This window comes from Ursus maritimus, unplaced genomic scaffold, assembly GCF_017311325.1.
Source record: "Ursus maritimus isolate PB19 unplaced genomic scaffold, ASM1731132v1 scaffold_24, whole genome shotgun sequence".
Taxonomy (NCBI): Eukaryota; Metazoa; Chordata; class Mammalia; order Carnivora; family Ursidae; genus Ursus; species Ursus maritimus.
In genome coordinates this window covers 44095657-44110773 of record NW_024424897.1, presented here as the reverse complement: position 1 = coordinate 44110773, position 15117 = coordinate 44095657, and the positions used below count along the sequence as shown (strand labels likewise).

At 53.9% G+C, this 15117-nt stretch overlaps 1 protein-coding gene across 4 annotated transcripts in view; it reads left to right on the top strand.

The window, feature by feature from the left end:
- Nucleotides 1-623: 623 nt before the first annotated feature.
- SLC43A2 (solute carrier family 43 member 2) overlaps nt 624-15117 on the top strand; it is a 38401-nt gene continuing 23907 nt past the window's right edge. The window contains exons 1-5 of one of the 4 annotated variants that reach the window (XM_040641130.1): nt 624-737; nt 1603-1806; nt 9825-10038; nt 11176-11231; nt 12142-12218. In XM_040641130.1, coding sequence (XP_040497064.1) covers nt 1647-1806; nt 9825-10038; nt 11176-11231; nt 12142-12218 — 507 coding nt within the window. In that variant the 5' untranslated portion in view covers nt 624-737; nt 1603-1646. Of the gene's footprint in view, nt 738-1097; nt 1216-1602; nt 1807-9824; nt 10039-11175; nt 11232-12141; nt 12219-15117 lie in introns of those variants that run through there. The other 3 variants (XM_040641132.1, XM_040641129.1, XM_040641133.1) reach the window with 3 other exon arrangements.

Sequence of the window (15117 nt, the reverse complement as noted above, 5' to 3'; positions counted from 1 at the left end):
TTCCAGGGAAAATGCAAGTGGCACCCAGGAGAGGGGTCCGTGAGTCAGGGGAGCAGGGAAGAGGCACAACACGCCTGGACAGGGGTTCGGGGATCCGGGATGTGCAGACAGCGCCTGGATGGAGGACACTGGGGGCAGGCGAGCGAGGAATCAGAACACAAAGCCGGAGGCAGCCGGGGATGCCAGCGTCGCGTGGGAGAAGCAACGGAGGAGACGGGAGCGGAATGACCCACACGGAGCCAGAGCATCGGGATGTGGTGCCCAGGTCAGAGGGGGAAGCTGGGAAATACATAAGCGGGCCCGAGGAGAATGGAGTGCAAGTGCCCAGCTGGGTGTGAGAGGGAGACAGGCATGCAGTCCGGGGGGTATCGGTACATCGACCGGGAACTTGACCCAGGTAGGGCTTCGGAGTGAGGCTCTGGAGAGGCGTTGGGGCAATGCCCCCGGGGATTCCCAGCCCAGCTGTGACTCCAGTCTGAAGCGGCAGAAAAGAGGCACGACCCACCGCTGCCCCTGGCCCCCCCAGCTCTCTTGTTTGTCTCCAAGTCCGGCCGGAACCGGCTTCTGCTCGCCGCCGGGCGGGCGGGTGCCTGCTGATTGGTCAATGCCTGTTTCCAGCCCCCACTCAGCCAATCAGCGTGCGGCAGTGTTTTCATCTTGGGTTGGAATAAAGGCGCTGGAATAAAAGGAGGCAGAAAAGGCGCCGGCCGGGCCCGATACACGCTGGTAGGAGCCGGGTGAGCTGGATCTTGGGGATCTGGGTCCTGGGGCGAAGGTGCTAAGGGCACAGAAGGCGCACGAATAGGGGCGTAGGGAGAAGTGTGATTACGAGAGGAAAGAGACCGATGAGGAGCCGCCAGGGAAGAGATGACGAATAGAGGGGGCAGCTGGGAGATGGAGGGACGGAGGTCCGCTTCCATGGGAACAGATGTCGAGGAAACGGCCTGGGATGGGGGTCGCTCAGGTGGCTCGCGCCGCCGGTTTAAACCGGCTTCGCCTCTCCCATGCGGGGTTCGCGTGGCCGCAGCGCCTAGCGACCTAGACAGCGGCCAATGGTGCCGCAGTTTCTAGCCGTGAGGCCAATGAGCGGGCTGGGGGCGGGCCGTTCCGGACTCTGTGCGCCGATCTTGTGGTTGAAGGAACCAGCTCTGAGGAAGGGTCTCGAGTGCGGGCGGGAGGGCGCCTGTCAGGGTCCCAGGGAGTGGCAGCCCCCAGGTATGGCCCTGTCCAGGTATCCGGACCCAAGGTGCCTCTCCTGCCAGTCCCCAAGCTATGCCAAAATCTGCGGAGAGCCAGGATTAATTCCACGTCCCTGAGCATGCCTTAGTCTCTCCTGTTTCCATGCCTCAGGTTACCTCGGAACCAGCCGAGGGAGAGGTCTCGCTCCCTGCCCGGGGCCGCTGTCCCGTAGCTGAGGGCAGACGCACGAGCCAGCCGCGGACAGGCTGGCCCAGGACCCAGGCCGGGCTGGGGCTTCCTTCGCCGCGCGCACCCATCGCCTGGGCCGTGGAGGGGTGACAAGCCCCGCGCGCTGCGGCAGCGGTCCGGGGTGGCCGCCCAGGCTGGGCAGGGCCGGGCGCTGACGCTGAGGTCTGTGTGCAGGTGGCTGCCGAGCCGGAGCCGAAGCCGGGCCTCCGCGCCGCGCCATGGCGCCCACCCTAGCCACTGCCCATCGGCGCCGCTGGTGGATGGCCTGCACGGCCGTGTTGGAAAACCTCCTCTTCTCGGCAGTCCTCCTGGGCTGGGGCTCGCTGCTCATCATGCTCAAGTCGGAGGGCTTTTACTCGTACCTGTGTACTGAGCCAGGTGAGTCGGGGCGGCTCGGGCTCGGGGGGGTTCCCGGAGTGGGAGCTTTGGGAGAGGGCGAGACGGCAGTGGCCGTGAAAACCCGGCCAGCAATACCCCCTCGCTGCGCAGCACCTCCCGTTCAGCAGAAGTCCCATTTGATCCTCAGTCAGCTCTGCTGGGTACGTGTCATTGTCCCTGTTTTGTGGATGAAGAAACCGAGGCTCAGACAGATCTGGCTTGCCCAAGGCCGCACAGCTGAGGACTGCGGTAAAGCCAGACCCCCCAAGTCCAGGGTGTTCTGCCCGCCACCTCCAGAACATTGCTGGACTGCTCTCCTTCCAGTGGGTAGCACATCACTTGCCTTACTCTAAATATGTTGCTCCCTGACTGTGAGAAAGAGGAACTCCTGACTCAGTGGCTGGGGTGCAGAAAGAGAGAGGAAGTGGCTTGGCCTCCACCCCATTGAAGGTTCATCTAGAATCTAGATGTGTTTTAGGCCATTATGGAGTCTCTTAAAAGCATGTCAGCTACAATTTCTTGTCTATTTTTGCTGCTTTATGATTTTCCAAAGGACATTTCCTCCCACAGGCTGTGAGAACATCCCCGTGGCCTTCTATCTGCCCGCCATCGTGGAGGGAGGCAAGGCGGGTATTTAGGGAAATAACACTGGTCCTGTCCTCTCTCTTTGCCGCACCACTGGTGTTGCTGAATGCAGGCTGAGGATGCTTGTCTATAAAAGTCTACCCCCCGCTCCTACCTTCGCACCCCTCCCATTCCTTCTGGGGGTCCTGATTGCTGTAGATCTGTAGATCCATCCAAACAGGGGGACCCCCACGGCTCCCCACCTCTACCCTTGTATCCCCTTCCTAGGTAACCTTGATAAGAAATGTTTCCCTCTGCTGTCCCCAACAGTGGCTACCTAATAGTTGACCTCTGTAATGTCTCTTCCCAATGCCTTTGTCAGCCAGCCCCTGAGTGGGTCCCCTAAGAGGGAGACAGCTCAAGTTTGACCCTCTGAATCACACCACTGGCATGCCTTTTCTTCTTAGCGTTCTAAACTGGGGGGGAAGAGAAAGCTTTGGAGCAGCTCATGCTGGCTGTAACCCCACGTAGAGTCCTTGTTTCCCTTTTCTGATAGTCCCAGGAGATTTCGGAGTGTTTCAGTCTCTAGGGAAGCTTTGTTGGACGGGTTAAGGGCAGGAGAAATGGGGTGGGGGGAATGCAGAGGTCACTTGAGAGAGGGCAGAGAGTATATCATTTATAACCTTTAGCCTTTAGCTACTCAGAAATATTTCCTAATAGCCTAAGGGTTCTTGGCAGACCTCTCCGTACATCAGCAAGAAATCTTGGGAGATGGGAGAGTCACTCAGACCTTGTTCCTTGAACAAGCTTTCTGCTTTGCCCAAGAGATGTTAGCAGATTAATGACTCTCTGGAAGGAGCAGGTTGGAGTGTTTGGCTCCTCCTCTCCCTCCCTCTCTCCTCCGTTTTAGATCATGACCCTTCTTGCCTCCCTCTTTGATAGATTCTTTCAGGCTGCACCGAGGGTTTTAAAAACAGAGAGAAACATCATCATCCCCAGATGAAGCTTTTAGCGTCTAGTCCAGACTGAGGGACTGTTGTGGTTAATTGGGGGGGGGGGGAAGGAACCTACTGTGGAAGGTCAGATTCTAGGGTTTTTTTCCAGAGATTGTCCACTGATTTAATTTATTTTATGGTATTGGCAGCATTAGGACTGGTCACTTCATTCCTGCCTCGACCTTGGCTTCTTCCTCCATTTAAAGTGGGAGGAGTTGCAGAGATTGTGCCGACACAGTGCTGAGCTGGTGTTGAAGCCCGGGAGAGGCTTGACCCTCCTATAAACCAAAGTGAAGGTGAAGGGTCAGGTTGGAGGTTGAACATCAACTTCTTATCCAGTGCCTTTGCCCCTGCCTTTGATTTTGTTTTTTCTGACTACCTGGCAAACCTGCTGACCCAGCATCCTGGACAGACAGCCCTGCCGATTCCACATAGCTTATCTCTCTGGCCTGCCTGCTCCTTGCTTCTTGGAGTCCAAGTAGCCTGTTGCCTTTTGGAGCCAGGAGTTTCCTCCATGCCTTGCCTAACTGGGAGTGCCTGGAGGATTCAGGGTCAAGGTTTCTGCTTAGGCCTAATATTTTCAAACTTGGTGGATGGCTGAATTGCAGAGAAGCAGTTGGGCCATTTATGGAATTTATCATTTATCATTAGACTTGTGAAAAGCTGAGTGGTCTGCAGCTGACTGGGATGCAAACTCGTCAGCTTTTTTGGTGCTTATAGGACCTTTGCTTTGGGTGGTTCTCTCAAGAAAATTTGCCTGAACCTGTTGAAAGGTTCTCAGAACTCATTCTCGGCACTCCAGCCAGAATTTGGCCCTGGACACGGTGTTGGGTTCCAGCACGGCGAGATGGGAGAAGAAAAGAGCCTGTTTCTCTGCCACCTCTCAGCTCTTTTTGCCTTGCCCACCAGATGAGATTGATAAGGGCCGGTGCCAGGCATTTGGGCTTTGCCTCCCCAGCCCCCCTGGTGTGGAGAGGAGGCTGACTGGCTTCCCAGCCCAGGAAGTACGGGGCTTTCCCAGAACTGTGTCCTTTTGGCCTCTGGATGACTGCTGTACCTACCCACTCTTGACCTCTTTCTTCGTTTTCTCTGTCATCTGATGGCCCGCTTGGACAGGGTCAGGTCAGGGGGCTGTTAATCTCCTCTTCGTCTAACCTACATGTTCAGTAAGCATTTATTGAGGTGTTGTGCTGGGGGTGCAGAGCAGCCCTGGCCCTCAGGGAGTCCGTAGTCCGCCAGCATCAAACACACAGACCATATACTTCCAAGTCGTGGTCCAGACTCCAGCACAGAGCAGGGTGCCAGGAAGGAGAATGACAGTGGGGATCTGGTTCAACTTGGGTGGGAGGGCCTCTCTGATGTTTAGGCGGAATCGCGGGAGGCAAAGAGGGGCGAGTTGGGAGAGGAGGAGTCAAGAAGAGGTGGGAAGTGGCCAGGGCCCACAGGGCCTAGGAGGCCACTCAGGGAAGTTGTATTTTATTCTCAAGGCAGGAAGAAGTGACAGAAGCAGAGGAGGGTGACAATCAGATTCACCTATTAGACTTTTAGGAGTTGTTGAGGTCTTGCCACATACTGGGCGTGGGATGCGGGTGGGAGTCGTGGCCTCTGCCTGAGGAAGTCACAGTCCAGCTCATCTGTGGACACCAAGGCAGACCTGAGTTCTATGCTCGTGACCGCTGCAGTCTCTCTGCCTGTGCTGGCAGGGGAGCCGTACCCCTCATGAAACAAAGCAGGAAGCTGGTCGCCTGGGCCCTGAGAAGGCAGAGGGGCTGGGAAGCAGAGGCAGGCCTGATCCCCAGCAGGTGGGCCGAGGCTGCAGATGTGGATAGGAGACATTCCCTGCTGCGTGGGGGCCTCTTTTAATGGTCTCCTCATGCAAAGGCTGCTGGCTTTTGACAACTTTTGAAAACCCACCCTTTTACTTGTATTTCTGTGAATGTGACTGTTTCTACTCCCCCTACTTGCCCCCCCCCCCGGTTTATTTTTGATTAAAAAAAAACCCATTCTGTAGCAATGGGTAAGAAGGTCTGAAGGCTGGTGCCCGTGGCCTCACAATGTGTTACAGAAAGGAGCTGGCGCCTCAGACTTTCCTGCCAGCCCTGCCTTCTTCTTCCCATTTCATGACCCACTTCCCTCTCCCACATCCGCCGGCCCCACCTGCCTTCATGGTGTTGCATTAAGGTTCTGTCCAGCTTGGGTTGACTTCAGGGAGGATCTTGGGGGCAGTCCCATTCACACTGGGTGGCATTAAGGGCCACCTGGTGTTGTCCCTGACACGGTGACAGCCTTGTGCTGTCTCCGCTCCTTCAGCATGTTCTCTCTGAAAGCCTCTAACCCAGTTAATACAGCATCAGCACAGCCTAAAGTTTAAAAGCAGGAACTTTGAGGTCCAGCAGCCCGGATTCAAGTCCAGCTTCTCCATAATGTGCTGTCTGTGAGACGTCAGGCAAGCAGCTTGCTGCTCCAAAGCTCCTGGTGTCCTGGTGTGGAGTGTGATGGGGGTGAGAGAACACTAAGTGACATGGAACGAATACCACTGAATACGTGGCCGGCACACACAGGCACTCTGTGGCCACAACCAGGGACTAGGCTCTGGCCTACCCAGGATGGCCCTCTGACTGTCTGTGTCCTGCCTTTTGTTTGCTCTGTGTCTGAGGCTGACCTCTCACCTACATCCCCTGTTGGACTGAGATACTGCTTCCTGTTGCCGGATAGACTAAGGATTTGGGAGAGAGACAGGAGATCCTGGGGCAGAGACCATCAGCAGGGAGGTCCAGGGGCCTGCATCCTGGGTGGGGGTGCTCAGTAAGCAGTCTGAGAAGGGGGCTGCTCAGGAATTTGAAGGAGCCTCCAGCCCAGCGCCCCTTGCTCCTTTAAGCATCATGCAGCCAGCTGTTCGGCTCCCCATTCTCTTGGTTTCTCTGGGGTGGGGGAAACCCCCTCTTTGACCCAGGGATGCCAGGGGAGCCCGAGTGGGGTCACAGCACCCCCTTTTGTCCCCTCCTTTCACTGTACAGATTGTGTGTGAGTCTTCTGCGAGGAGGGCTGAACAGTGCAGGCATTGTTCTCTCTTCCCGGCCCCTCAGCAGCCTCACAGTGATTCGGCACACTCGGGCCACACCAGTTCCTTGCCTGTCCTCTTGGTTCACCTTCCCCGGTCGGGCTGGGCCAGGCCACTCTGGCCGCCCACTGAGAGGCATCTGTTTCATAAACAGGTGCAGGTGAGGCTCAGAACAGGCTGGGCTGGGGTGAGGCCTGAGCTCTAGGCTGGGAGCAGAGGGGCACCCTGGGACTTGACACTTCCTTGGTGCTTATCTGTTTGTGTCTCTGCTGGCCCACAGTGACCCAGGTGGGAGCAGAGGGAGAGGAACAGCCTGGGTGTGGCTGTGTTTGGGCATCTGCCGGATCTGTGATTATTCATGTGGGCTGTTTACTGCCAACAAAGCTGGGCTCACCAAAGATTTAGTCTCCTCTAGGAGCAAGGGACTCTCTTGCATTGCTTCATGCGCAGACAAGAAAGGCCACTGAGACTCCCTACCCCAGGCTTATCTGATGCTGGACATCGCTGCCTAGAGGCAGGAGGGCAGGGGTCAGGCAGCCCAGTTGGCAGGGAATTTTTTTTAAAGAGAGAAAGCTGGAGATGCCTGGGTGGCTCAGTTGGTTGAGCGTCTGCCTTCGTTTGGCTCAGGTCATGATCCCAGGGTCCTGGGATCAAGCCCCACATTGGGCTCCTTGCTCAGGTGGGGTGGTGGGGGGAGCCTCCCTCTCCCTCTGCCTGCTGTTCCCCCTGCTAGTGCTCTCTCTCTCTATTTGACAAATAAATAAATTAATTAATTAAAAAAAATAAAAAGGGAGAGAGCTGGTGGCCCAAAGCATATAAGCCCTTGTTCCTGTGTGTAGTGGCTCCAGGATGAAAGACGGGGGACAGACACCCTTCCCTCCACTCCTGCCTCTCTCCTCATGAGTGCCCCTGTCTAGTTATCTCTAACAATTCAAGATGTTTCTACCGCCATCCCCAGTTATAGCAAGTCAGGGAGGCTGCCTTGAGTACATTGCTTTGGGGTTTATCTTCTCTCTTATGGTGAGTACAGTTGTGGATTTAGGGGTCCAGCTCTGGGGAAGCGGGGTGGGCATTCTGGGGCCCCTACCCAGAGGTAGTGCTGCTGGCTCCGTCTGTTACCTGTCCATCTCTGGCTGTCTGCTTGCAGCCACAGACCCCAGAACACTCCAAGTCCTGAGTTCTTTTGTGTTCTTCAGTGCGGTCATGGGCTCCAGAGCCTGCATGGCTACATCAGGGCTCCCAAGCCCATGATCCCGGACCCCGAGGTGCCTTCTCCGCCCGTCCTCTCTGTGACACCTGTGCTGCTTTGCTTGTGTCTGCACACCAACCTGGAAACAGCCGTTGTGGTACGGAGACCCCAGTTCCTGTTGCTGCTGGCCACGAGCCGTCACCTGAACCCGCGCCGGCCTAGAGGCAGCCCCTCCTTTGCAGAAGCTGCCCCGCCGCTACCCCGCCGTGGATGAGCAGCTCAGGCCGGCTAAGGCAGTGCGTGCAGTGGTTCTGACCTGGACGCTAATGGACTCCGATGATCCTGTTGCTTGTGTGTTGGCTGTCAGCACAGTCGGGCCTCTTTTAGGAAACAAAGTGGCAGGGATTGGGGGTGGGGAGAGAATCTGGCTTGTTAGGTTTTGTTTCTGTGACTTCAGGAGGTTGACCTTGTGCCTCTTACCTCCTTGAATCCCCTCTATCTTCACCTTGGTTCCATACATCCTATTTCTTTTCTTTTCTCTCCATCCTTTTGGCCGTCATGATCTGACTCCCTCATTTTCATTCATTCAGTAAACACCTGCTGTACACCAGGAGCCGGGCGAGGGGCTGGGGACGTGGGCCCCCGGCCCAGTGAGAGATGAGACACAAAGTCAGGCCACACACCCAGCTGTGGAACCCTACCCCCAGTTCCTCTGTCCAGCTCTGCTGCCAGCCAGTCACACCATCCCCAGGCTCCCATGATAGTGATGATAATAGCAACTCGTGGCTATTGTTTATTAAGCACTTTCTATGTCTGTGTGAGCTCTGGATTGTAGTCTGGATTTTCTCATGTATCTGCCACCCGACTCTAGGAGGTAGATATGACTATTATATTGTGCCATTTTAGAGATAAAGAAACTGAGATCGTGTGAGATTAAGTCCTTTTTCCAAGGTTCTACAAGTAGGAAGTAGAGGAACCAAAACTGAAACCCAGAGGCCACGTTCTGGCACCTCACCCTTAATCGATGTGCCCCCTGCAGGGCTTGTTGGTTAGAGGTTGGCATATAGCATGATTCACTCTAAGTGCATCCTTTTCCGTGACCTTGGGGCAACCCTGGGAGGCCTGGGCAGGCCTTTGCAGACCTCAGCTTTACAGCCCTGGCGCCAGAGGGCCGCAATCGGGAGGCGGGCAGTTATCGGGAGAGAGGTGTTTCCTTGACTCTCCCAGTGTGACCTCGCATCTAATCAGCGGCTGCTCCTTTTTGGGCAGGATTAGTCAGCACCTCTGACTAGCAGTGCTGGGAGAGGAGAGGCTTCCTCTGCTGCCTTCCGGCCTGTGCTCCACCCTCCTGCCCTCAGCGGCGGCAGCACTTCTTCCTCCCTATTTTTTGTTGTCTCGGTGCTGGGTGGACTTTGGAGGGGCGATTAGGGCCAAGATTGCAGGTGGCACAGGTGTGGCCACAGGGGACAGCAACATTTGACCCCAGCAGGAAAAGTAAGAAAGGGGGACCTCAACAAGTGAAAGCAAATGACTTGGGACTATTTTTAAAAAACTTCTCCAGGGGGTTCCGAGGCTCAGCATATGGGGTGGTTGATGCTGTGAAAATAACAGGGGGAGGTAGCAGATGGCTTGTACGCTTGAGAAGTTTCCTGTACCTCCAGTGCAAGAGGCCCGCTCACTCTTCCCCTTGGTTGACCGAGGAGAACCAGGGCATTGCAGTGACACCAGCAGCTTGTCCTTCCCAGGTGGTCTAGGATTGCGCCCTGATAGACTGGCTGCAGTCTGTTTCCATGGACAGAGCTGCTGAGAAGGGTTCAGCGAGCCTGTGGCCCCACGGCCGAGGCTGAGTCCTGAGGCCTACTCTTCTCTGGTATAGGTTACTCTAGAATGGGAATCCCACCCTGGGGCTCATGCAACGGACACAGGAAACCCCAAAACTGTGGGCAAGCCTTTGTGTGCATTTTCTGAGGACGAGGAACATAGCTTCCTTTATTGGACTCTCCAGAGGGTTTGCGACCTCCACAAAAGATAAGAGCCTCTGCATTATCGCTCCAAGGGTCTTGGGCCAGATGGATAGCCAAGCCTGCTTGGGGTAGCCAGAGCCAGCCCTGACATTTCCAGTGGCGTCTGAATGTGCATCTGTCCCTCTGATCTTTGGGAATCCCTGCCTCAACCCTGTGATCAAGTTTCCCTCCCTCTACACACACAGAGATTGTCACCAACGGCACAGTGGGGGGCACAGCAGAGCCGGAGCAGGAGCACGAGGAGATGAGCTGGATGAATGGCTGGCTCAGCTGCAAGGCCCAGGATGAGATGCTAAACTTGGCCTTCACCGTAGGCTCCTTCCTGCTCAGTGCCATCACCCTGCCTCTAGGCATCGTCATGGACAAATATGGCCCAAGGAAGCTCAGGCTGCTGGGCAGGTCAGTGCAGGGGTTGGGGGTGGGCAGGTGGGACTGCTGGGCTGAGATCCCTGCTGTCGGGAATCCTGGTCCCTGCTATCAGGTGCACTGTGGAGCTCCCTATGTGCCCACCCAGAGTGGGGTTCCTGTCCATTCTGTCACCAAGTCAGGAGGCACTGAGATCCTTGCTGTGTGCCAGGACTGCAGTTAAAGGGTTCCGGGCCCCGAGCCTGCCTGGGAAGGCTTGCAGTTGCTTGTCATTGAGAACACTGGTTTCCACAGTCTCTTTGACCTTATACCTTCATCAGAAAAAAAGATTTTGAACATGAACCTCTAATATAAGCATGGAATTATCAATTACACACACATACACCATTTTTAATGTTTTATGTGCTTTATAACACATGTACAAAAAATGTCAATTAAAGTGGCTAAGGTGAAAAATGATAAAATAGAAGTCCTGCTGTTTCTGTGACTCCCAGCACTCCAGTGGGTCGTCTTGTGCACTTCCTGAGGTGCGTGTCCCTGCTCTATAAAGCCCCCCTCTGCCAGACTCGGAGTCGGTCCACCAAGCAGCTGGTCCTCTCAGGCCACAGTCCTCCCCAGACCAGCCCCGCTGGGAACGACCCTCTGCAGGGCCGTGGTGATACCCGTGGTCGTGAAGGGAATGGGTGGAGGATCCGTCTCATTCATTCTTTGGAGCGTAAGGGACCTTTGTCCCCAGGATAGAGCTAAGCAGAGAGGATTCGGAAGCTGCCCCTCATCGCCCTCATGCTCAGTGGGGTTCTGTCGCCCCCCCGGCAGAGCGGGCATAGGAGCACGTGGAATGGATCGCGCCCTCTCGCTTCAGAGCCGTGGCCTCTCCAGTCTGAGGCGGGGAGGGGACAGGGCAGTGCCGTGTTTACCAGGTCTGCCTTTGGGCCTTGAATTCTAACTTAGACACCTGCTCGCTGTGAGACTTTTGAGAATGTTTTTTTCTTTCTTTGTTTTATTTTCTTCATCAGTAAAGTGGAGCCAGTTATACTTCTTAGAATTGTTAAACTAAATGAGAGAATGTATGTGAATTTTCCGAAAGCATCTGACCCATAGTAAATACTTCCAAAGAATGTTATTAACAACAGCAACAATAAATAACGTACTATTTCTGCTTGTTTTTAGTGCCTGCTTTGCTGTCTCCTGCTTGCTGATTGCATATGGAGCAAGTAACCCAAACTGTGAGTATGCTTTTCCTGTACCCTTTTGTCAGGGACTGGGGAAAGAGCGCCCGGAGGTGCTCGCAGGCCCCGTGCTCTAGAAAGCCATGCCAGGTCTGGTGCTCACTGCTCAAGTTCGAGGGGATGCCTGTTAGCCTTCACCCAGTTACTTGTCTTAAATGGGCGGTGCTTAAATGGGTTGTCACTCCAGACAGACATCTGAGAGAAGCTCCTAGGATACTCTCATCTCGTCACCAGGCCAGCCCAGTCCCCGATGGCCTCATTGATGCCAACCCGATATGAGTTCTAAGAGCCAGGCCAGCTGAGGGGTATGTGCGTAAGCTGGGAGCTGAGTCCCCTGAGGCAGCTCAGGCCAGCACTATAAAGACGGCTTAGAAGCTGGGGGGCACCTGGTTGGCTCAGCTGGAAGAACATGTGACCCTCGATCTTGGGCTGTGAGTTCGAACCCCATGTCGGGCGTAAAGCCTACTTTAAAAAAAAAAAAAGAAAAGACTTAGAATCCAGCTGGTCTCCAAGCCCGTTCAGGTGGAGCTGTTGCTTCAAGGACTTTCAGAACAAACACCAAAATAGGACTTGAGTTTCGCCAGAATCTTAGCGGGGCTCATCCACTGGTTTTTGAGCACCTGTCTTTCCGGTTTCCGAGAAGCAGCTCCTTTAGGCCTCCGGCTTGCTGCTGAGGTTAGTGGAGGAAGGGGGATGGGGTACACCTTTTGTAGGAGCCCAAGCTCTGTAAAATAGGCAGGAGGACGGTGGTGAGGAAGAGGCTCTTCCAGCTCCCCAGGTGTCCGTCACTAACCCCGGATGGCTCGTCATCCATTCCGCTTGCTCCCTGCAAGGCGCTGGGCTAGGCCCTCGCCTCCCCGACGCTCAGCTGTGGTTCCCCGGTGATGAGCTTCCTGTTTCCTTACAGCTCTCTCTGTGCTCATCTTCGTTGCCCTGGCTCTGAATGGCTTTGGTGGGATGTGCATGACTTTCACCTCGTTAACAGTAAGTATTGCTTTTTTTAAAGATCTCTCGTTCAGTCATCTCTCTGTGCATTTGAGACAGCTTTTGTTGGCTTCGGCTCCCTTGCCTTCCATCTGCCGACCTGTGCCTGGACATCCCAAGCAGGAGAGGGCGGCTGGTGATGAAGGGGCCTGGCAGCAAAGCCAGTCGTGGCCGCCTGGGCTGGGGAGGTTTGTAGGTAGACCTGGAGGCAGCAGAGCACGGCTCTCAGAGCAGGCCCGTCCCTTGCCTGCTGACCTTGGCTTAGGCGCCGAGGAAGCCAGCTCACTAGCCATGTGCCCAGAGAAGACAGGAGCAGAGAGAAAAAAGCTGCCACCCACTTTCTTTTCTCTCATTTTCCATGGCAGCTCTGGCTAACAGTGCAACCTAAAAACAACCCTCCCTTGGAATCTCCCCACCCCGAACCGAACCGTTGCCTTTGTCCAGAATGGAATGAAAAGCCCAGGGGCGTACGTGGCTGCCTCTCTTCTTGGTTTTCTAAATGCCAGGGTATAGAGAGCCATCCTGGGGAGGGAGATGTTTTCTTGGGATGCTTGAGTGTCCCCTTATCTGTAGCAGCAGAATACCACAGAACGTGCTTTTTTGTGAGGTGAGAGAGGTTGTTGGAAGAAAGAAAGTCAAAGAAAGCCAAAAATGTCTTCCCTAGGAGGAAGAAGGGAGGAAGGCTGGCCCTTCGGAGCTGGCCAGTGGGAAAAAAGTGAGAATATTATGCTCTTCAGAGAGATTTCTGTGCAGCAGGAAGGTTTGGCTTGCCTCAGGTTCCCTGTGACGAAGTTTCTATGACACAGTACCTGCCATCGCCCTTTGCAGGACACTCTGGTTTCTGATCCCCCTTTCCACCAGTGAGTCTGGAGTCCTGCTGTTGAGGGGCCCTTGGTTGGCTTTGAGGGAACCCTGGGGCTGCTGGTCTTCTTGGAAGGGAATTGAAGAGGTGCTGGCCTCTGTGTGACCCCTGCCTGGAGACTGAGAGCCTGCGGCCAGGCCCGGCCAGGCCCAGTGCCTCTTCTGTTCCCCCTTCCTGTGCTTTGCCTGGTTAACTCTGCCCCGGTGGGAAGGGCTGACCGGTGGTGGGGAGCCCACGGAGCTGGAGAGTTCAGAGAAGTCTGTGTTCGGTGAGAAAGGCACAGCGGGGGCTGTGTATGTGGTATGCTTGGGCTGTGGGTGACACACGGGTGTGAGTGACACGCACAAATCTGGGAACTCTGGCTGCCTTGCCTTCTGTGATCTGAGGGTGGTTGACTTTGTACTCTTTTGTTGTTTTTATTTTTATTTTTTTAACCAGGTAGATTTCTTTTTTAAATGGATGTACCCCCCCCATCCCTCTCAAATTGCCAGGAGAAAACAGATGTTGAAACTGTAAGAGATATTTTACAACTATCCAAAGTACACAAATCCCACTAAGTTGTGTAAATTGTGAAACAAAAGTCATGGTTCTATTTGTTCGTTGACGGCATGGAAATGACCAGCTCTTTCATCAAAATGAAAATTAAAAACCTGGCATCATCCCCATTATTTTAGTCATGCTGTGCCTATGTTGTGGCAGTTCTGAATTTTGGGATAAAAAAGAGATGGGCCTTGAATGTCAGGAGTTCATGCTCTGAGATGCAGAAGGATGCTTTATGGTAATAAGGTGTAGGACAAAGGGGTAAGAACCACCACACCATCAATCACCTTTAAGAAAGCCTTTGGTGGAGGGCACCTGGTGGCTCAGTCTGTTGAGTGTCCGACTCTTGATTTCGGCTCGAGCCCCATGTTGGGCTCCACACTCAGCCTGGAGTCTGTCTGTCTCCCTCTGCCTCTCCCCCCCACCCCCGCTCGCTTGTGACTCTTGATCTTTTGGTTGTGAGTTCAAGCCCCATGTTTGGTGTAGAGACGAAGGAAGGAAGGAAGGAAGGAAGGAAGGAAGGGAGGGAGGGAGGGAGAGAGGAAGGAAGGGAGAGAGGAAGGAAGGAAGGAAGGAAAAGAAAAGGAGGAGGAGGGAGGGAGGAAGGAAGGAAGGAAGGAAGGAAGGGAGAGGAAGGAAGGGAGAGAGGAAGGAAGGAAGGAAGGAAAAGAAAAGGAGGAGGAGGGAGGGAGGAAGGAAGGAAGGAAGGAAGGAAGGGAGAGGAAGAAAGGGAGAGAGGAAGGAAGGAAGGAAGGAAAAGAAGAGGAGGAGGAGGGAGGGAGGGAGGGAGGAAGGAAGGAAGGAAGGAAGGAAGGAAAAGAAAGAAAAGAAAGCCTTTAAAATGAGCTTATAGTTCTTATCAAGGAACATTTAGGGGAGGCTAGTAGGTCTATAAGGATTTGTTTTCTGGATTTTTTTTTATGATTATAAACAAAAATGTTTTTATTTTAAGAAGTCAGTATTTTAGGAATATAAAGTATAGGCTGTAAAATTCTATAAGCACACCTTGTCAGTTTAGAATATATCTCTTCAGTATTCAAAATATCTGCATATACCAATGTTATTCTTTTTTTTTTTTAGGTCTGTTACAGCTTGCCTTTTTCACTTAATTCTTTCACATGTTTTTCTGCCAATACTTAGAAACCTACCTTATTATTTTAAATGCTAGAGCTCTACCTCATTATGAGACGGTTTTATGTTATTCTATACTATGGATGTACCATAATTTATTTAACAAGTTTCCTCCTCATGGACACTTGGGTTGGTGTCCAGTCTTCCTGAGTTGTGATGATGATGGAGGGAACACCCCTGTACATACCTTTCTGTAAAATAAATTCCTGGAAGTGGGGTTGCTGGCCTTGTCCAGAGCTGCCGTCCTGCTCCTGTCGTACCAGCATGGATAAGAGTGGCCCTTTCTCCGCACCCCTTCCCTGTACCCTGGTATTAGTGTTTTAAACATTAGCCAGTCTGATCTGGTGAAAACGGCATAACCATCAT